Genomic DNA, 22,371 nt, shown 5'->3' on the forward strand with positions numbered 1-22,371 from the left:
GGTGGAGGGGAACTGTTTGGGTCTGTTGCCCAGAAAGAAATGGAGAGCTTTGAGGCTTTCATAAGAATATAAGAAATAGGAGCAGGAGTAGGCCATCCTGTCCAAGGAGCCTGCCCCGCCATTCAGTAAGATCATGGCTGATCTGTCTGTAAACTCAGCTCCATCGATCCACCTTTTCCCCACAACCCTTAATTCCCCTACTATGTAAAAATCTATCTAACTGTATCTTAAATATATTTAGTGAAGAAGTCTCAACTGTTTCCCTGGGCAGAGAATTCCATATATTCACCACTCTCTGGGAAAAAGTTTCTCCTCATCTCCGTCCTAAATCCTCTCCCCTGAATCTTGAGGCAATATCCCCTATTTCTAGTCTCAGCTACCAAAGGAAACAACTTTCCTACTTCTATCCCAATCTATCCCTTTCAAAATTTAGTATGTTTCCATTAGATCCCCTCTCATTCTTCTGAATTCCACAGAGTATAGTCCCAGGCGACTCAATCTCTCCTCATAGGTTAACCCCTTCATCCCTGGAATCAACCTGGTGAACCTCCTCTGCACTGACTCCAAAGCCAGTATTCCCTTCTTCAAGTATGGAGACCAGAACTGCACACAGTACTCCAGATGCGTCCTCACCAGTACCCTGTACAGTTGCAGCATAACCTCCCTGCTCTTGAATTCAATCCCTCTAGCAATGAAGGCCAACATTCCGTTTGCCTTCTTAATAGCCTGTTGTACCTGCAAGTAACTTTTTGCGATTCATGCACAAGCACTCCCAAGTCGCTCTGCACAACAGCATGCTGCAATCTTTCACCATTTAAATAATAATCTGCTCTTCTATTACTCCTTACAAAGTGGATGATCTCGCATTAACCAACATTGTATTCCATCTGCCAGACCTTGGCCCACTCACTTAACCTGTCTATATTACTCTGCAGACTCCCCACATCCTCTCTGTAATTTGCTTTTCCACTCAGTTTAGTGTCATCAACAAATTTTGCTATGCTACACTCAGTCCCCTCTTCCAAATTATTAATGTAAATGGTAAACAGCTGCGGGCCCACCATCGACCACTGCAGCACCCCACTCACCACAGACTGCCGACTGGAGAAACACCCATTTATATGTGTTGCTATACCCACTCTCTGCCTTCTATTGGTTAACCAATCCACTATCCATGCCAATACATTTCCTCCGACTCCATGCATCCGTATCTTATTTAAAAGTCTCTTGTGGAACGCCTTCTGGAAATCCAAGTATACGACATCCACCTGTTCCCCTCCATCCACTGCACTCATTATGTCCTCAAAAAGCTCCAGTAAGTTTGTCAAACAGGACCTGCTCTTTATGAATCCAGGATACATCTGTCTAATGGAACCACTTCTTTCTAAACCACTCCTTTCTTCCTTAATGTCAGCTTCAAGCATTTTCCCCAACTGCAGATGTTAAGCTATCTGGTTTTTTGTTGCCTTTCTTTTGCCTACATCCTTTTTTAAAAAGTGGCGTGACATTTGCCGTCTTCCAAACTGCTGGAACCTGCCCAGAGTTTAGAGAATTTTGGTAAATGATTACCAACGCGCCTACTATAACCTCCGCCAATTCCCTCAGAACACTGGGATGCATCCCATCAGGACCAGGGGACTTATCTACCTTCAGGCCCTCTAGATTGCTCATCACTATCTCTTTAGTGATAGTAATTTTATCACGGTCCTCACCTCCCATTTCATTCATAACATTAACCTTTGGCATATTAGACATGTCCTCTACCGTGAAGACCGACACAAAATAGATGTTCAATGCCTTAGCCATTTCCTTATCACCCAATATCAATTTCCCCTTCTCATCTTTCAAGGGACCTACGTTGACTTTAGCCACCTTCATCTGCTTTATATATTTATAAAAACTTCTGCTGTCTATTTTTATACTTTGTGTTAATTTACTTTCATACTCTATCTTCCCTTTCCTTATTTCTTGTTTAGTTGTTCTTTGTTGCTTTTTAAAGTTTTCCCAATCCTCCAGTCTCCCATTGCTCTTTGTGACTTTGTACACATGAGCTGTTAATTTAATACTATCTTTTATTTCCTTAGTTATCCAAGACTGGCTCTCCCCACACCTACTGTCCTTACTTTGGACTGGAATATACTTTTGTTGAGCACTGTGAAAAATCTCTTTGGAAGTATTCTACTGTTCCTCAACTGTCCTACCAAATAGTCTGTACTCCCTATCCACATTACCCAACTCCTCCCTCATCCTGTTGTAGTCTCCCTTGTTCAAGCATAATACACTAGTTTTAGATTTAACTATTTCATCCTACATTTGTATGTGAAACTCAATCACACTATAATCACTCTTTCCAAGAGGATCCCTGACTACAAGATTGTTAATCTTACCCGTCTCATTGCTCATGTCTAGATCTAAGTTAGCATTTTCCCTTGTAGGTTCACTAACATGCTGCTCAAGAAAGCCATCATGGATGCATCCTCCTCAAGACTTCCTTGACTAACCTGATTCACCCAATCTATGTGGAAGTTAAAATCCCCCATGACAACTGCTGTTCCGTTCTTACAAGCCTCAGTAATTTCTTGGTTAATCGCCTCTGCTACTGCAATACTTACTATTTTTAATCTCTACCCAGATGGACTCAACATTCTGCTCCGAATATCTTATATCATCTCTCACAGACACCCTCTCATCCTTAACTAAGAGCGCCACCCCACCTCCTTTGCCTTCCAGCCTATCTTTCCGTATTACCTGATATCCTTGGATATTTAATTCCCAGTCATCTGCACCTTGCAACCAGGTTTCTGCAATGACTACTAAATCATAAGCCTTGGTACTGATCTGTGCCACAAGTTCACTAACCTTGTTTCTAACACTACGGGCACTTAAGACAAAGTGGCCTCAAACTCGTCTTTTTAGAATCTAGTGACCTATGCAATTTTTGCTTTTTACTTTTATGCACTCTACTCTTTTTTTTCTTCACTAATTCTAGCTTTGGTCTCTGCATTACTTCCCTCTTCTTTTCTGTATTGGTTCCCATACCCCTGTCATATTAGTTTAAAACCTCCCCAACAGCACTAGTAAACAATCTCCCTACATTGATCCCGGCCCTGTCCAGATGTAGACCGTCCGGATGGTATTGGTCCCACCTCCCACAGAAGTGGTTCCAATGCCCCAAGAATCTAAAACCCTCTCTCCTGCACCACCGCTCAAGCCACATGCTCAATCTAGTTATCCTGCTATTCCAACTCTGGTTAGCACGTGGCACCGGTAATAATCCTGAGATTATTACTTTTGAGGTCCTACTCTTTATCTCCTAGCTTCCTAAATTCAGCCTGTAGCACCTCACCCTGCTTTCTTCCTATATCGTTAGTACCTACATGCACCATGACAGATGGCTGCTCACCCTCCCCTTTCCTGGTGAGAGATGGAGGTGTATAGAGACTGGACATCCATACTGAAAATAAGATGATGGGTGTCAGGGAACCTGAAATCCTAGAAAAGAACAAGAGCTTGTGAGGTGTCATGGGTATAGGTGAGAAGGGACTGAACCGGGGGGATAAAACAGAGTTGAGGTATGCAGATATGAGTTCAATGGATCAGGAACAAGTAGAAACACTGCGTCTTCCTGGACAAGCAGTTTTGTGGATTTTGGGTAGGAGGAAGAAATGGGAAGTGTGGGCTGCAGGAACTATGAGGTTGGTGGCAGTGGATGGGAAATCCCCAGAGTCAATAATGTCGGTGATGGCGTGGGAGACAATGGCCTGGTGTTTCTTAGTAGGGTCCTGTTTGAGGGGTAAGTAAGAGGGAGTGCCTGAGAGTTGTCTGGGCGTCAGCAAGGTAGAGGTCAGTTTGCCAGACTACTACAGCACCTTCCTTATCTGCGGGTTTGATGGTGAGGTTAGGTTAGCGCGGAGGGAGTAGAGAGCTGAGCGTTCGGAGGGAGTGAGGTTGGAATAGGAGAGAGGAGTGTCCCGTTGGCAGTTGGCAAAGAAAAGGTCCAGAGCAGGCAGAAGACTAGGTGGGGTATCCAGGAAGAGGAGGAGGGTTGAAGACAGGAGAAGGGGTCACAGGATCACAGGTCCTTTGGTGGGGAGTCCTTGCCAAAGAAATAGACTTGGAGATGGAGGCGGCAGAAGAAGAGTTCAATGTCATGGTGGGCGCAGAACTTACTGCGGTGTGGGTGCAGGGGACAAAGGTGAGGCCCTTACAGAGGACAGAAAGTTCTGTCTTAGAGAGGGGAAGGTTGGAGGGAAAGGTGAAAACCTGGCATGGATGAGAGCTGGGACTGGAGGCGGGGGAAGGGGGTTAGTGGTGTCTGAGGAGGAGGGAGGTTTGGAGTGTTTAGGGATGGTGGGGTGAGAGGAAGATAGAGTCTCCAAGGTCCCAGGGGCTGGTGGTGGGACCTGAGAGAGACAAGATTGTGGTGATGGTGGTTGGGAATGGGGAGATGGAGGGTTCCAGCAGCAGCATGTAAAGATCTGGCCTGGAGGTCATTGCTGGAGTCGGAGTTGGAGATTTCGCAATTGGCACTTTGGCAATGGAACCTGCATTGATGGTGATGGAGTCTGGGTTTCAAGTCTGCTCTGGATTGTTAGAGCCACTGAGGTCAGCAGCAGGGATCGCGGTCTGGAGGCATCCAAGCCTACTGCTGTTGGAGTCAGCAGGTTCAGTGGTCTGTAAATGGACGATCTTCTGATCCTTGCAGGCCATGAGAAAGTTAAAAAACCGGCAATTGAAATCATGAATCCAGTGGTGGATAAAGAAACATACAGGCCCATTACAGGCGGCGGTCAGAGAATCCTAGAGTTGTCGAAGTGACTGTCATAGGGACACCAGGTACCTCCTCATGACGGAAAGTGTGGCGCATAGAACATAGTGGGAGAAGCAGTCAATTGTATGCGATTACAGAAATAGTAAGATTCAGGCTTAGAAACAGGAAGAACAGAAACATGAAAAACAGTTAAACAGTTCAAGGTAATTTGTACAAAACTGAAATGGTGTCCAATTTCATTCTGGATTGAAGTTGAAACCACTGCACGAAAGCAGTGATGAGAACAAAATGAAATCATATATCTGATAAGATGATCAATCTTTCTTGAATAGTCATTTCACTCATAGGCAGAAAGGCTAGAACAATGAACAAGACTTTTCAATGTTTTCAATTGGGCTGTTCATTGTAAAAACCAGAATCTGAATTAGATGTATTACTACTGACATATTTTGTGAACTTTGTTGTTTGCAGCAGCAGTACAGTGCAATACGTAAAGGTTACCATAGAGTACAATAATACATAAAAATAGTGCATAAGAGCAATAGAGAAGTAGCGTTCATGGACTGTTCAGAAATCTGATGGCAGAGGGGAAGAAGCTGTTCCTAAAACATTGTGTGTCAACCATGGAATACTTTAGCTCATCACAGTCACATTGCCATTTATTTAGAATACCACTTTCAATCTTCAAAGTGTAACCCTGCATGTTTTGACATTTCATACTGAAATAAAACCAGGTGGATGAATATCCAATGATTATTTTATCTGCCCCTCAGCTTACAATTGTTGTTTAATATCACAGGCCATTCACCACTCTGGATTCTACTTCTTTTTAACCCACTGGATATCCCATTGTTACCTTTCTGCAGTTTGAAAATTTGTAATCAAGGCTATTTCAATTACTTTAAACTACTGATCTAACTTAAAGGAAACTAGCAAAATGCCTCATTGAAAATCACTGCACCAAAATAATAAGGCATTGTAGCGGTGTGCTACACGCAGCGCTAAAATTACGACACAGAGTCGGTAACTGCAGTCGAAGGAAAAAACTTTATTCCAAAACTTCAGCCTCACTTTTAAGCCTCTGTCAACCGGCCCCCCATGGCGCAGAGGCTCCAAAGCTCTGTGCTCGCAAACCCCCGTAGGCTATCTCATTGTGAGTCGGTTCGGATACGCCAGGAAAAGGGTCGCCACATAACCCCCCCCCCCAGAACCGGCGATACACCCCCCCAATGTCCACAGTCAGGGCCAGAACCTGCTTGGGAGGTCGGCCTCTGCGCCGAGGCGCCGGAAACTCGGCCGGTTGCGCCAGGTCCACATGGGCCGGTTTGAGGCGGTCCACCGTGAAAACCTCCTCTTTCCCCCCAACGTCCAGCACGAACGTGGACCCGTTGTTCCGGAGCACCATAAACGGCCCCTCGTATGGCCGCTGCAGCGGCGGCCGATGCCCGCCCCTTCGTACAAACACAAACTTACAGTTCTGTAGGTCTTTGGGTACGCAGGTCGGGTGCCACCCGTGCTGTGAAGTGGGTATGGGGGCCAGGTTACCGAGCTTCTCGCGTAGTCTGCCCAGGACTGCTGCGGGTTCTTCCTCTTGCCCCCTTGGGGCTGGTAGGAACTCCCCGGGGACGACCAGGGGCGCGCCGTATACCAACTCGGCCGACGAGGCGTGCAGGTCGTCCTTGGGCGCTGTGCGAATGCCGAGTAGGACCCAGGGAAGCTCGTCCGCCCAGTTGGCTCCTCGCAGGCGGGCCATGAGGGCCGACTTCAGGTGACGGTGGAAACGCTCCACTAGCCCGTTCGACTGTGGGTGGTAGGCAGTTGTGTGGTGCAGCTGAGTCCCCAAAAGGCTGGCCATAGCTGACCACAGGCTGGAGGTGAACTGGGCGCCTCTGTCGGAGGTAATGTGGGCTGGTACACCAAAGCGAGATATCCAGGTGGCGAACAGGGCTCGGGCGCAAGATTCGGAGGTGGTGTCGGTGAGCGGGACCGCCTCTGGCCATCTTGTGAACCGGTCCACGATAGTCAGGAGGTAACGCGCTCCGCGCGACACTGGCAGGGGGCCCACGATATCCACATGAATGTGGTCGAAACGCCGGTGGGCGGGATGGAACTGCTGCGGTGGGGCTTTGGTGTGCCGCTGCACCTTGGCCGTCTGGCAGTGCATGCACGTTTTGGCCCATTCACTGACCTGTTTGCGGAGTCCGTGCCAAACGAACCTGCTGGAAACCATCCGGACAGTTGTCCGGATGGAGGGATGCGCCAAGTTATGAATGGAGTCGAAAACGCGGCGCCGCCATGCTGTCGGGACGACTGGACGGGGCTGGCCGGTGGCGACGTCACAGAGTAGGGTCCTCTCACCTGGGCCCACGGGGAGGTCCTGGAGCTGCAAACCGGAGACTGCGGTTCTGTAACTCGGAATCTCCTCATCCGCCTGCTGCGCCTCTGCCAGCGCCTCAAAGTCTACCCCTTGGGAAAGGGCATGAACGGTAGGGCGAGAGAGCGCATCCGCCACGACATTGTCCTTACCCGAGACGTGCCGGACATCCGTCGTGTATTCAGAGATGTAGGACAGGTGGCGTTGCTGGCGGGACGACCAGGGGTCGGACGCTTTCGTAAACGCAAAGGTAAGCGGTTTGTGGTCCGTGAACGCGGTGAAGGGCCGACCTTCTAGGAAGTACCTGAAATGCCGGATTGCCAGGTAGAGCGCCAACAGTTCCCGGTCGAAAGCACTGTACTTAAGCTTGGGTGGCCGCAGGTGTTTGCTGAAAAACGCCAGGGGTTGCCAGTGACCTGCGATGAGCTGCTCCAACACCCCACCGAATGCCGTGTTTGATGCGTCCACTGTGAGGGCGGTAGGGGTGTCCATTCTGGGATGTACTAGCATTGCGGCGTTCGCCAAAGCTTCCTTCGTTTGAACGAAAGCGGCGGCGGACTCCTCGTCCCAGGTAATGTCCTTGCTCGGACCCGACATCAGGGCGAACAGGGGGCGCATGATCCGGGCAGCTGAAGGGAGGAAGCGGCGGTAGAAATTGACCATACCTACGAATTCCTGAAGGCCTTTGATCGTGGTGGGTCGGGGGAAGTGGCGGACCGCATCTACCTTAGCGGGCAGAGGGGTCGCCCCGTCTTTAGTAATCCTGTGGCCCAGGAAGTCAATGGTATCGAGTCCGAACTGGCATTTGGCGGGGTTGATTGTAAGACCGTACCCACCCAGTCGGGCGCAGAGTTGACGGAGGTGGGACAGATGCTCCTGACGACTGCCGCTGGCTATGAGGATGTCATCCAAATAGATGAACGCGAAGTCCAGGTCCCGTCCCACCGCGTCCATTAACCGCTGGAACGTCTGTGCGGCATTCTTCAGGCTGAACGGCATGCGGAGGAACTCGAAAAGGCCGAAAGGGGTGATGAGAGCTGTTTTGGGGACGTCGTCAGGATGCATCGGGATTTGATGGTATCCCCGGACGAGATGTACCTTGGAGAAGATCCGTGCGCCGTGCAGGTTTGCTGCAAAGTCCTGAATGTGCGGCACAGGGTAGCGGTCCGGTGTGGTAGCCTCGTTCAGCCTGCGGTAGTCGCCGCATGGTCTCCAGCCCCCCGTCGCTTTGGGCACCATGTGCAGGGGGGAGGCCCATGGGCTGTCGGACCGCCAGATGATCCCCAATTCCTCCATCCTCTGGAACTCCTCCTTCGCCAGTCGGTGCTTGTCCGGGGGAAGCCGCCGAGCGCGGGCGTGGAGGGGTGGTCCCTGGGTCGGGATGTGGTGCTGTACGCCGTGCCTGGGCATGGCCGCTGTGAACTGCGGTGCCAGAACCGATGGGAACTCCGCCAGGACCCTGGTGAAGTCGTTGTCGGACAGCGTGATGGAGCCGAGGTGAGGGGCTGGCAACTGGGCTGCACCCAGGGAGAATGTCTGAAAGGTCTCGGCGTGTACCAGTCTCTTCCTGGGCAGGTCGACCAGTAGGCTGTGAGCCCGCAAAAAATCCGCACCCAGAAGCGGTTGGGCTACGGCGGCCAGTGTGAAGTCCCACGTGAACTGGCTAGAGCCAAACTGTAGCTGCACCTGACGGGTGCCATAGGTCCTTACGGTGCTGCCGTTCACGGCCCTCAGGGGGGGACCTGGTGCCCTGCTGCGGGTGTCGTAACTCGTCGGAGGTAAAACGCTGCTCAGCCCCAGTATCGACCAAAAACCGGCGACCCGACCTTCTATCCCACACATACAGGAGGCTATCCCGATGGCCAGCCGCCGTAGCCATCAGCGGCGGCTGGACCTGGCGTTTCCCGGGAACTTGCAGGGCGGGCGACAACGGCGGGCTTCTGCACCCCACCGCTGGTGGTAGAAGCACCAGTGTTCATTGGGCTGGGGGTTAGCGGGTTCTGCGGCCGGGCCTGGACTGGTTTGCTGCCGGGAGCGTGGCTGGGAGATCCGAGCGATGGACACCCCGCTCACCTTTTTGGCGTTCCACAGCAAGTCCGCCCGGGCTGCCACCTTCCGGGGGTCACTGAAATCCGCGTCGGACAGCAGCAGGCGTATGTCCTCGGGCAGCTGCTCCAGGAATGCCTGCTCAAACATGAGGCATGTGTGTCCGTCGGCCAGAGACAACATCTCATTCATTAAAGCCGATGGAGGTCTGTCGCCCAAGCCGTCCAGGTGCAGTAAACGGGCAGCCCGCTCGCGCCGTGAGAGTCCGAAAGTCCTGAGGAGCAGAGCTTTGAATTCCGTGTACTTGCCGTCTGTCGGGGGCGACTGTACTAACTCCGCGACCTGGGCCGCTGTGTCCTGGTCGAGGGAGCTCACCACGTAGTAGTAGCGGGTGTCTTCTGAGGTGATCTGGCGAACGTGGAATTGGGCTTCGGCTTGCTGGAACCATAGGTCCGGGCGCTGTGTCCAGAAACCCGGCAGTTTCAACGAAACCGCATGAACAGAGGCGGCGTCGGTCATTTCTGGTCCAAAAATCGTTTGGACCATCGGGGTCACCAATTGTAGCGGTGTGCTACACGCAGTGCTAAAATTACGACACGGAGTCGGTAACTGCAGTCGAAGGAAAAAACTTTATTCCAAAACTTCAGCCTCACTTTTAAGCCTCTGTCAACCAGCCCCACATGGCGCAGAGGCTCCAAAGCTCTGTGCTCGCAAACCCCCGTAGGCTATCTCATTGTGAGTCGGTTCGGATACGCCAGGAAAAGGGTCGCCACAGCATGACACATTTAAAAATAATCAATGAGACACGAGTTCAAAAAGGATAAAGCCAAATCCTCAATGCGGGCATCTAATGAATGTGATTTAAATGTTTTGACTTCTTACTCATTCTCCAGAACACTCAAGAACACAATAGCTGGGTATCTGTGTGAGCATGCTGAACTTTAAACAAAATGGAAATCTGCAGGAAACCATGCATTTCCATTCAAACTGTTGTGCCCCACAAGGCTACAGATAGTGGGATAGCTATTCATCTGACAAAGATAGAATCCTTTGATGCTGTATTTATTGATTATTCTACAGAAGGCAAAGATCTAGGCTAATCTCATTGGTGACACTGACTGAACAACACTTCTCTGATACCTATTAATTGACTATCAGCAATAAGAATGTGTCTGGCAAAATGCAAGGTGCATCATATGCAATGGGTTAAATTCAAAAGGTCAGAAAAAACACACAATCAGCAACTCTTGATCATTATTTTACAACTGCAAGTGCATAAACCAAAAATTTTCTGAACTTAACAACCATATCTTTATTTGATACAGCATAACATGCTCATGGAATTTTCTAATAAACTACAAAGACAGCCATAAAACTTGTAAACAGCATCTGGTATGTGCTCTCCTTTTTAGCAAGGGAAGCTCCTCACTGCCCATCTATAGACCACCTCAGTAGGGCACGAATGGGTGAAGGCAAAGGAAATTATTTGAGGTTTTTAATCTTAAGGCAAGCAGGTAATAAAGATTGGATAAAGTTAATACAATAACTCAGACTTGGCATGTTGGAGAAATTTGGAGGAAAGCATTGTTTGGAGAATGATTAGAGAAGTAAGTGTAGAATAAAAGAAAGAAACCTTGTAAAATATAGGAGTTCTTCCAACTCTGTGACAGTTTTATTATAGCACGGCCACACAGACAAAAAGCAAAATGCTTTCTAGAATTCTGGTAAGATGCATGTCAAATGTGCCCCATATACACTTTGAGTGTCAACCTGCATTCAAACTGTACTTAAAACAATAAAAAAAGGAGAGAATTACACAGAAAGGTTACAGAGATTTCTTGGCAACTTAGATGAAAATAAATACTGCTATAGTTTTAGTACAGAATCAGATTTCAGCAATACACTGACGGCAACCATCCTCAACTTAGTACTCAACTTTACTGCTAAGGAATTTTTAAATTGATTTGGAGGACAACAGCTATTTGCTTATTTTCTTAATAGGCTCTCTACAAATTTAATTTTACTAGTGAAAGAGGTGAGGACAAACGAGGCTTTAATCCCATATCTACTTTTGGGAAACTCAAGCTGTTTAGTTTTACATTCCTCCATAAAAGATTGTTAACAGAACAGCATGTAGTTCAAATGTGAACTGGAGCTATGCCAAAGTAAAACAAAGTCTCGGTGCAGTATTCAAACTCAATGTCCCATATCTTTAAACACGGCCAGAAAATATAGACATCAGCTTCAATCGTTAATGTCTCATATTCAATATGAAACTGATAATATGAATTGAAAGACATCTGCAATGTTTTCAATGAAAATCTATTGTTTTGGTGCCCATAATGTAAAATATCTTAATTTGCCCCATCACAAGATCTTAAAACTTCAAATATGGTGAATAATGCAAATTAAATTACGTACCTTTACGGTTCACAGATGTCAGATTTTTTGATAACATTGCATACAATGTCCTAAGAAACAAAGTTAAAAGTTAAGTACAGAATTATGAACTTACTCAGAACAAATGATAAAACCATGATTAGCTAATTTTTGGACTCATTTAACACTAATACTTTACAATACCGTTCCTAATCAGAACTGTAGTCTGCATTAGATATGAATATTTTGTTGCTAGCAATTCTAGTTCTTATAAGATGCAATTGTTATACTGAGTGTAGACATCTCCCATTCACAGCAGAGAGAAAGGGAGGAGATAAAAAAGTAAAACATAAATGTATACATACTGTGAAGGAAGAGAGACAGCTACCCATAAATACTTAATTTAAAGTTTAGAATACTAATTAATTTTATATGAGCATTGGAAGTATTTCATTATGGAATTATTGGTTCTGTTTTAACTTTGCATTGAACATATTACCACCTCTAAGCTTCACACTAGTTGTTTTACTAATATAACATTCATTGGAATTCAGATGTGGGTATGACTTAATTTTTGTTAAATGGGTAACGACTTTGCCTGCTTTCATTAAAATTTATTCTTTATTCCAAGTATTAATTTTGGAATCTTTTCACTCCTTGTTAATAGATTTGACTAAACAAAAGATATTTAATGAGGCCCCATCTTTGATGAATTAAAGCATGAATCAGTTATAACATTACTCAGTTGTACTTCATGCTAGAAGCACTCAAGAATAGCTGCCCAAGATTCAAATATTTGTAATTATTGATACAAGAAAGAGGAGGAACAGAAGCTTAATTGGAGAAAACTATTTTAGGGAAGGTTCTTAATGAAGAAAGAAGTGAAGTGCAAGGGAATTACAGAGCTTGAGGCATGGCAATCAAATATGGCTTCCAACAATGGCAAAGTAAATGGAGAAGACAAAACACTCTTACTCTTGTGGATGAGCACTTGCAACAAACATTACAATGCAAAAACTGCATTGCAAGCTTTTGTGTACATCTATATTTTATTGATTGCATGGAACATTTTAAAACCGCATTTGAACATTACAGAAAATACATTTATTTTATGCAAATTGGGCAGACAAAGCAAATAAAGATATGAAACTCAACAACTTCTGCATATCTTCTAATAAAACACTACACTTAACATAAAAGTATTTGAAGAACTTACATTCAAGTAAGAAAATGATTGTAGTGAGTGTGCAACAAAGAAAGCTTAGTTGGTATTTCCCATTCCTCATTGAAATAAGGTCTTCTAGCCGTCTCCCTTTAAATAATTCTCCTCATATCAAGTTAAGTTACAGCTGAAGCCAATGTGGAACACGGGCAAATGAAAATTAGATCTTTAGGAATGATAGCTACAGGAAAATTTCACTACATGTGAATATGTGCACTGCATAGACTTCATCCCAAAGGTGGTTAAATGCCCTAAATTATCCCTAGTGTTAGGAATGACAGGAGAATCAATACAGAGAGCTGCAGAGTATGTGAGGTAGAATAAGTTACAGAGAAATAGTGGTGAAATACGACTGATAAGTGCTCTGTTGGCATAGATTTAATGAGTTAAATATCTTCATTCTACATTGCAAGAAAATATTAAATATTCAACTATCAAATAAAAAATGAAACATTACCACTTTGCTTTGTGAAAAGGTACCTCTGATTGCTTCAAATTTCCTTCAGCAAGATTAAAAACCTCTAGAAATACTTTAATCACTAATATCCAAATTAAAACATCTTGGAATCTTCAACAAGATATTATAACTTAAATTTCTGCAACCTGTCCCAAATTGTGACTCCTGGTAACACATTGAGAAATCTGCACACTAAACATAATACATCCTTCCTGATAGGTGTTCAAGACTGAAGCTTTATCTGGATCCACCCACAGCATAACCCCCATGATTACACTGTCAATTATCTTTCAAGTGATTCATTGTACGCAACAAACCAGTTTTTAGTGACATGTTTGCCTTGATTTTTCAAAATTCAGTAAAATAAAATGCTGCTCTCCCATTCCTTGGATTAAAAGTGACTTCCAGAATACACTTTTCAACAAGGAGCAGGACATGAAAGATAGTGAGCTCAGAGTAGAGTATGACGATTGTTTGCAGCATGTCTGTATTGAGGTGTTAGGTGTTATAGATACGCAAGGATTGATAAATTCCCAGGGCTGGAACAATCTATCCTAGGATGTTATGGAAAACAAGAATTGAGATCTGGGATCCTGATAGAGATTCATTAGCCTGTTAGCGACAAATGAAGTATGATTGGCTTCATGCAAGGGAAATCCTATCTCACTAAATTTGACTGAGCTTTGAGATGGTAACTAATAAAATTAATGAAGACAGGGATGGTAGCTGTTGTCTATAATGGACTCTAGTACAGTATTTCACAAGGTTCTGGAAGGTAAGCTGGAAGAAGCACGAGCTGCCTAAATGGACCAAAAGTTGTTTTTCTGATTGGAATTCCATGGCCAGTAGTATACTGCAGACATCGGTGATGGAACACTTGTTTGTAATAGGATAAGGTTGTGAGGATGGCATATGGCATACTTGCTGTCGTAGGTCAGAGCTCAAAACATAGAAGTTGGGATGTTATATTGCTACCTTTACAAAACACTGCTTAGATTGGAGAATTGTGTCAGTTCTGGTTGGTACACTGTAAGAAGCATATGATTGCACTGGATAAAGTGTAGCAGAGATTCATTAGGATGCTGCCAGGATTAATTATGGGGATAGATTGGATAAGTTGGTTTTGCTTTCCCTTGGGTGAACAAGGCTGAGTGGAGGTCTTGGATGAATAAAAAATATTACTCATACTTAGAGTAAATAGAATCTTTTCTTCTATGGTAGTGGTATCAAACACAACAGGGCACAGGATAGGGAACTTGAGAGGATGGTTTTCAAATTTTATGCAGGGAGAATTGATATAACTGCACCTTGCTGCCATAGGAGGTGGTAGAATCAGATGCAACCATCATGTTTAAGAGACAGATAGACATTCGAATCAGCAAAGCACAGAAGGATACAAACAAATGCAGGGTAATGGGATTGGTGTAGATTGACAAAAATGGCCATGTAAGTGCTGTACGTTTCAGTGACTTTGTCATTTTCCCTATGGACAGAATATGCTGGAAATACTCAACAGGTAAGGCTACATCTGTGGGAAGAGAAAAAGGGAATTAATATTTTAGGGCAGGGACCAATTAGCAGAATATACATTTGAGAACACCAATTCTGGTTCTCTTCTCCGCAGATGAGGTCTGATCTGCTGAGTTTTTTCACTATTTTCTGTTTTTATGTTATATTTCTAACATCTGGAGTTGTTTTTTCAAATTTTCATTATTGCTAAGGATTTCAATCCTAGTGGCTTATTCTTATACCCTTTTCTAACCCTTCACTGGTCCATGTTGTCTATCTGATGAGGGCAAATAGTTTAAATGCCTTATCACAAAAAAGCTTTGAAAAATGTCAAATTGACAGATCCCCAGGATCTCCATTTCTTCTTCTCCCTGGTTTTAAATGGAATAATGTCTGCAATTTTCCAGAAATTGATATAGATTTCAAATCTATATTTAATTTTTTTCCACATTTTAACATGGCAAAGCTTGAACCATCAGCTGTTTTGAAAAGGCCCTTAAATTCCAATAATTTCCACTTTTTCTACAGAATACACTATAAATGTTCACCTCATTAAGGAAAACATGTTTTAAGCCAAATGTTCATAGTGTATTTGCCAAATCAAACAATATTTTGAGGATAAAAACACTTTGTTTGATTTGACATTTCTATTCCAATCCTCTCCTTATTTATTCACAGAAGCCATTTTGCAACTTCATACTAAAATATACATTACCGTGGTTCTTTCACTGAAAAGCTCTGCACTCCAAACAAGTGGCTCAACAGCTCATCTGAACAATGGACGATATGCTGCTGTTTTTCATCATACAACTGTTTAGCCATTATATATTGCCCTAAGTAGTACATTACCTGTTAAAAAAAAAATCCGTTTTCAATTCAAAGTTTGAATACAGCACTGGAAATGGTAAATTACAGTAATTTCTTTAATAGGACTGTTACAATAAAACAATTTTGCAGACAAATAGCAAAGGATTCTGAAAGAAAATAACAAAAGTAACAATGTACATGGAAGTGGAGAAAGTTACAGGACAAGTCATTGACAGAGTTAGAGGTGTAAAACGAAATGGTAGAATTTTCTGAATGTTGAATTTGGAACACTGCTAAGTCCTGATTGAAAAAGTATTGTTTATCAATATTGCATCAAGCTTTCCATAACAGTCACTTCTCATATCTTAGGAGCCAGCCCCCAGCAAAGGTGAGTAAATTTAGTCATCTCCAATATAAGCTTTTGAAGACCAAGTCCTCAAATCTGGCAAAAAACCTATGGTATATCAAGCAACAGTAATCCTTGCCCAACTACGACACAGTTTGGATAATCTACAGCCAATATACCTCAAATGTATGACCACACAACTCCACAAAAAGATTTACAAACCAGGCAAGTTAATGTTATCATCCTCATTTGGATGAACATCCCTTGCATCAAGTCCTTAATCATAGTCAACCAGTTCTGAGAAATGGGACATACTAACTCACTGTAATGGGCACCAAATTCTCAAGTCATGCTCACTATCCAAAGGTTCATTCTGGGAAGTGATTCCCAGCACGGAGAAAATCATTCAAGGATATTATCAAAGATACTTTGGGATAATGTATTATCCTAATGACTCTAGACCAGGGGTTTCCAACCTTTTTTAATGCCATGAACCCCTACCATTAATCCAGGGGTCTGTGGACCCCAGGTTGGGAATCCCTGTTCTACATTATCCTTGGCCACCCCCTCCTCAAAATGAAGGTAGTGAATTCTTGGAAATACTTAGCATCTTAAATTTTTTTGATGCCATTCAGCTATCCTGCAGAGGACACTTTACCCAGCTTACAATCCACACAATTGGGCAGCACCCACATAACTGGGCAGAAACTACAGAACAAATAACTGATCCAGATGGTATACTTAAGACATTGAGTTGAGAGAGAAAAGGGTGAGAAGCCTTACAGAAGACTAGGACAGAGTTAAAATGACAGATAACAGAACATTATAACAATATTTGGATGGCAATAGATGTGTTCTACAGAATAGTTTGAATCTGATCACTCCACTGTAGGAGAGAGTGTAAACACAAAACATTAAATTGAAAATTATATAAACTTCTGTTGTGTGGAGATTGGGGAAAGGAGCACAGAGAAAGACATTGGAACTCCTGGATCTACACAGAAGAGTATGTTTCAAGAGAGAAAAAAGAACCAGCAACTTGGGAAAATAGATAAGGAAGTGGTACAATGTTTGATGGCTTTACACAGGTGGTGGGAGAAATGGTAGAAGATAATTTCTTGAACGTTGGTGAGATGGAAGAAAGGAAATGAATTAAATTGTATTCCAGAGGGACAGGAAAAAGAGGCAAGAGCAAAAGCTTAAGAAATACAACAGCTGTAGTTGAGAACCCTGCCAACTAAAATACATGAGAGTCTTCTGCCAAAATAGGCAGAAAGATTAGATGCACCTGCTTGGAAGATAGCAATATTGGAAGAGATAGGAAGGAGGCTCTTTGAATAGTCCTAAAACAAAAAATAATCAAAATCAAAATTTGCTGATGTCGGAAATCTGAAATAAAACTGGAAAATACTGTAGAAAAAGAAATAGGATCTTAAGACCCTTGTCTGAACTGGGAAAGAGATGAAGTCAAATTTAAGTTGCAGCTATAACAATGGACATGACATGGGGAACATCTGTGATAGGTTAAGGATGAGGTTATGGAGTAATTGGTGACACAGGATAAAGTCAGCATGGTTTTTAAAGGGAAAATCTTGGGTGATAAACCGGTTAGAATTCTTTGAGGGGATTACACGTAGGATAGATAAAGCAGATGCAGATGATGTTGCATATTTGGACTTACAAAAGACTTTTGACAAGGGGCCACACATGAAGCTGCTTACCAAATTAAAAGCCCACGGAATTACAGAAAAGTTACTGGTATGGTTAGAACATTGTTTGATCGGTAGGAGGCAGCGAGTGGGAATAAAAGGATCCTTTTCTGGCTGACTGCCAGTTCCTAGTGGTGTTTCACAGGGGTTGGTGTTTGGACCACTTCTTTTTATGCTGTATATCAATGATTTAGATGAGATATTAGATGGCTTTGTTGTCAAGTTTTCAGATGATACAAAGATTGGTGGAGGGGCAGGTAGTGTTGAGGAAACGGGTAGACTGCAGAAGGACTTAGGCAGATTAGGAGAATGGGCAACAAAATGGCAAATGAAACACAATATTGGAAAATACACGGTCATGCATTTTGGTAGTAGAAATAAATGTGTGGACAGTAGAGATGCCAGGCAGGATTGTTGAGTGTTCCTCTTGTGGGATGTGGGAAGGCAGTGCTGGAGCTGGAACTGGGTGAACTTGTGATCATTTAGGAGGCTGAAGGGATGATAGATAGAACATATCTATCATCTAAGGTAGATGATACTAAGATAGGTGGCGACGTGGATAATGAAGTAGGTTTTCAAAGTTTGCAGAGAGATTTAGGCCAGTTAGAAGAGCAGGCTGAACGATGGCAGATGGAGTTTAATGCTGATAAGTGTGAGGTGCTACGTTTTGGTAGGAATAATCCAAACAGGACATACATGGTAAGATGGTAGGGGGGCATTGAAGAATGCAGTAGAACAGAGTGATTTAGGAATAATGGTGCATAGTTCCCTGAAGGTGGAATCTCATGTGGATAGGGTGGTGAAGAAAGCTTTTGGTATGTTGGCCTTTATAAATCAGAACATTGAGTATAGGAGTTGGGATGGCAGGACAGGCAGGTCTGGCAGCTCAACATTCCAGGGTTTTGTTGTTTTAGACGTGACACGAGTGGGAAGTATTTAAGGTAGAGGGGTGGCATTTCTAGTGAGGGGAAATGTCACAACAGTACTCCATCAGGTCAGACTGGAAAACTAGTGAGGTGTTATGGGTGGAACTGAGAAATAAGAAAGGTACAACCATGTGATTAGAGCTATATTACAGACCACCCAAAAGTCCTATGGATTTAGAGGAACAAATTTGTAAAGAAATCGCAGACTGTTGCAAGAAGCATAAGGTTATAATAGGTGATTTTAACTTTCCACATATTGACAAGGAATCTCATACTGCAAAAGGTCTAGTTAGGTTCAAGCTTGTCAAATGTGTTAAGGAAAGTATCCTTCATCAGTACATAGAAGTCTCAATGAGAGAGCATGTGATACTGGATCTGCTATTAGGAAAAGAGACAGGGCAGGTGACAGAAGTTTGTGTAGGGGAACACTTTGCATCCGGTGACCACAATGCCATTAGTTTCAAAGTAAACATCCAAAAAGATAGGTTTGACCTGTGGGTTGAGATTCTAAATTGGAGACAGAACAATTTTGATGGTATCAGAAATGACCTGGCAAGTGCGGATTGGGACAGGATGTTTTCTGGCAAAGGTGCAGTTAGAAAGTGTGAGTCCTTCAAAAACAAAATTTTAAGAGTACAAACCTTGTATGTGCCTATCAGAATAAAAGGTAAAGATAACAGGAGTAGGGAATCTTGATTTTCAAAAGATACTGAGACCCTGGTTAAGAGAAAAAAAAAAGATCCATAGCAGGTTTGGGCATGTAGGATCGAATGAGGTTATGTATACAATAAGCTTATTGCATAAAAGAATTACAATGACAAGGCATTCCCTCAGACCCCACAAGAGTTAACTGCAGAAATTACCAGGGCTTCAGTGATATTTAAAACATCTTTAGCGAAAGGAGAAGTACCAGAAGATTGGGAGGATAGCCAATGTTGTTCCACTGTTTAAAAAAGGCTCTGAACAGAAAGGAAATTACAGGCCATTTAGTCTGACATCAGCTGTGGGAAAGTTATTGGAAGGTATTCAGGGAAGGGACTAGATATTAAAGTATTTGGGCAGACATGTACGGATTAAGGATAGTCTACATGGTTTCATGCATGGGAGGTCCTGATTAACCAATCTTTTAGAGCTTTTCAAGGAAAGAGGATGTAAGCAAGGTAGTGCATGTTGTCTACATGGATTTTAGTGAGGTTGATGACAAGATCCCGCATGGTAGGCTGGTCAAGAAGGCCCAGTCACTTGGCATTCAGGATTAGGATTAGACATTGGCTTTATGGAAGAAGCCAGAGAATGGTCATAGATGGTTGCCTCTCTGACTGGAGGCCTGTGAGGACTAGTCGTGTGGCACAGAGATCAGTACTGGGAACTTTGTTTCTTGTCATCTATATCATGATTTGGATGATAACGTGATTAAATGAATCAGCAAATTTGTAGATGACACGAAAATTTGGGGTGTAGTGGACAATAAGGAAGGTTTTCATGGCTTGCAGAGGGACCTGCATCAGCTGAAAAAATGGGCTGAACAAAGGGATCTGCGAATACAATTCCATAATACGTTGAAGTAGCATCACAGGTAGATAAGATCATAAAGGAAGCATTTGGCCCATTGGCCTTCATACGTCAATGTATTGAGTACTTCAGATGGGATGTTATATTGAAGTTGTACAAGACTTTGGTGAGGCCTAATTAGCAACATCGTGTGCAGTTTTGGTCACCTACCTACAGGAAAGAAGTAAATAACATTGAAAGAGTACAGAGAAAATTTCCAAGGATGTTGCCTAATCTGAAGGACCCGAGTTATAATGAAGGACTGAACAGGTTAAGACTGTTTTCTTTAGAACACAGAAGACTGAGAGGAGATTTGATAGAGATATACCAAATTATGAAGGGTATAGATAGTGTATACGCAAGCAAGCTTTTTCCACTGAGGCTGGGCGTTACTATAACCAAAGGTCATGGTTTAAGGGTAAAAGGTGAGAAGTTTAAGGAATTTTTTTCATTCAGAAGGTTGTGAGAGTGTGGAATGAGCTGCCAGCACAAGTGATGCATGAATTCAATGTTTAAGAGAAGTTTGATAGGTACATGTATAGCAGGGATATGGAGGTCTATGGTCCAGGTGCAGGTCAATGGGAGTAGGCAGTTTAAATAGTTTCAGCATGGACTAGATGGGCTGAAAGACCTATTCCTGTGCTGTACTGTCCTCTGTGTATAAAACTTTGGTGAAACCTCAGCAAGAGTAATGCATGCAGTTTTGGTCACCACACTAGAGAAAAGATGTGCTAGCGCTGGAGATGTGGGGGAGATTTGCCAGAATATTGCTTAGTTTGGAACAGTTCAGTTATGAGGAAGGAATAGAGAAACTAAGCCTGTTCTCCCAAACTGATGGAAGTAAGAGGACTGTGGCATAGAAAATGAATATAAATATGGTCAACAAGAAACGTTTTACCAAATCAGTTAGCAAAAACTGGGGAATGTAGATTTAGGGCAAGGAAAGAGATTTAGAGCTGATACAAAGAGAACCCCTTTCATTCAGAAAGTGACAAGCAGCTGGAATAAACTTCCTATGAAGTGATTCAAGCTCAGTTGCTGACAGCAGTTAAATGTATAGATAAATACCTGAATTGCTAAGATATGGAAAACAATGGGTCAAGTACTGGGAAATGATATTAATATAGCAAGTCAGTGTGGATGTTGGGCCAAATGGTGGTGAAGAGTATATTGACTGGCTGCATCATTGCCGGGTATGTAAACACCAATGCCCTTGAATGGAAAATCCTCCAAAAAGTAGTCGCACAGTACATCATGGGTAAAGCCCTCCCCACTATTGAGCACCATCTACACCAGAGTGCTGTCACAGGAAATCAGCATCCATCATCAGGGACCCCACCCACCCAGAACATGTTCTCTTCTCACTGCTGTCATCAGGAAAAAGGTACAGGAGTCTCAGAACTCACAACACCAGGTTCAGGAACAGTTATTACCCCTCAACCATGAGGCTCTTGAACCAGAGGGGTTAACTTCACTCAACTTCATTTCTCCATCACTGAACTGTATGGAAAGCAATGGGTCAAGTACTGGGAAATGGTATTAATATGGCAGGTCAGTGTGGATGTTGGGCCAAATGGCTTGTTTCACTGTCATACAATGAGTAGGAGGAAATATTTAAAAGAGAAAGTTCTGTGAAGCAAGACACTGAAATGGTTGACTCATAAGGAAGTTAGGTTTGTGACTCTTACACCTGCTCTAGACAATCATCACAAATTCCAGTCACAAGTCATTTAATTCTTTGCATCATTCCAGCTGGCCTGCAGCTTCGTACATTGCCCAATATAGACTTAGTAAGCTCAACAGAGCCTCATTAAACACATTACAGACAATAAGGCCTATTTCTGCCTCTATGTGTTATGGTCTTAATATTTTGCTGTTATTACCACAAATCACATATACCCCTCATTTTTTTCATTACATTACACTTCCATCACATTTGCCGTGCACTTCTTGAACTCGATCAGACTTTTTTCTTTCCATTCCTCTTTCTATATCCCATGTTCTTTCATTTTTCTCAGTTCTCATGAACAGTTATTAATTTGAAATGTTTGCTGTTTCACATCTCACCTAAGACTGGACAATAAACTTTGAACTAGGATCTTGTATCTATGACATGTTAACTCAAATGCAAAGTTATACAGCGTGGAAACAGACCATTCAGCCCACCTGGTGCATGCCAACCACAGCATTCTCTTGCTAATACCAGTTACCTGTATTCAGCCAAAGACCCTCCAAACCATTCCCTCTCTGTGTAGAAATTCACTTCTTTTATTA

At 43.5% G+C, this 22,371-nt stretch overlaps 1 protein-coding gene across 8 annotated transcripts in view; it reads right to left on the reverse strand.

Moving 5' to 3' along the window:
* Positions 1 to 22,371, reverse strand: part of mdm2 (MDM2 proto-oncogene) — a 46,269-nt gene that overhangs the window by 18,999 nt on the left and 4,899 nt on the right. For 7 of the 8 annotated variants that reach the window (XM_059978477.1, XM_059978476.1, XM_059978475.1 and 4 more), the window contains 2 exons: positions 15,474 to 15,607; positions 11,613 to 11,662 (listed from right to left, as the gene is read on the reverse strand). In XM_059978477.1, coding sequence (XP_059834460.1) covers positions 11,613 to 11,662; positions 15,474 to 15,607 — 184 coding nt within the window. The remainder of the gene's footprint in view (positions 1 to 11,612; positions 11,663 to 15,473; positions 15,608 to 22,371) is intronic. The other variant, XM_059978481.1, reaches the window with a different exon arrangement.

The sequence above is a fragment of the Hypanus sabinus genome, chromosome 8, assembly GCF_030144855.1.
Source record: "Hypanus sabinus isolate sHypSab1 chromosome 8, sHypSab1.hap1, whole genome shotgun sequence".
In the NCBI taxonomy this organism is placed as follows: Eukaryota; Metazoa; Chordata; class Chondrichthyes; order Myliobatiformes; family Dasyatidae; genus Hypanus; species Hypanus sabinus.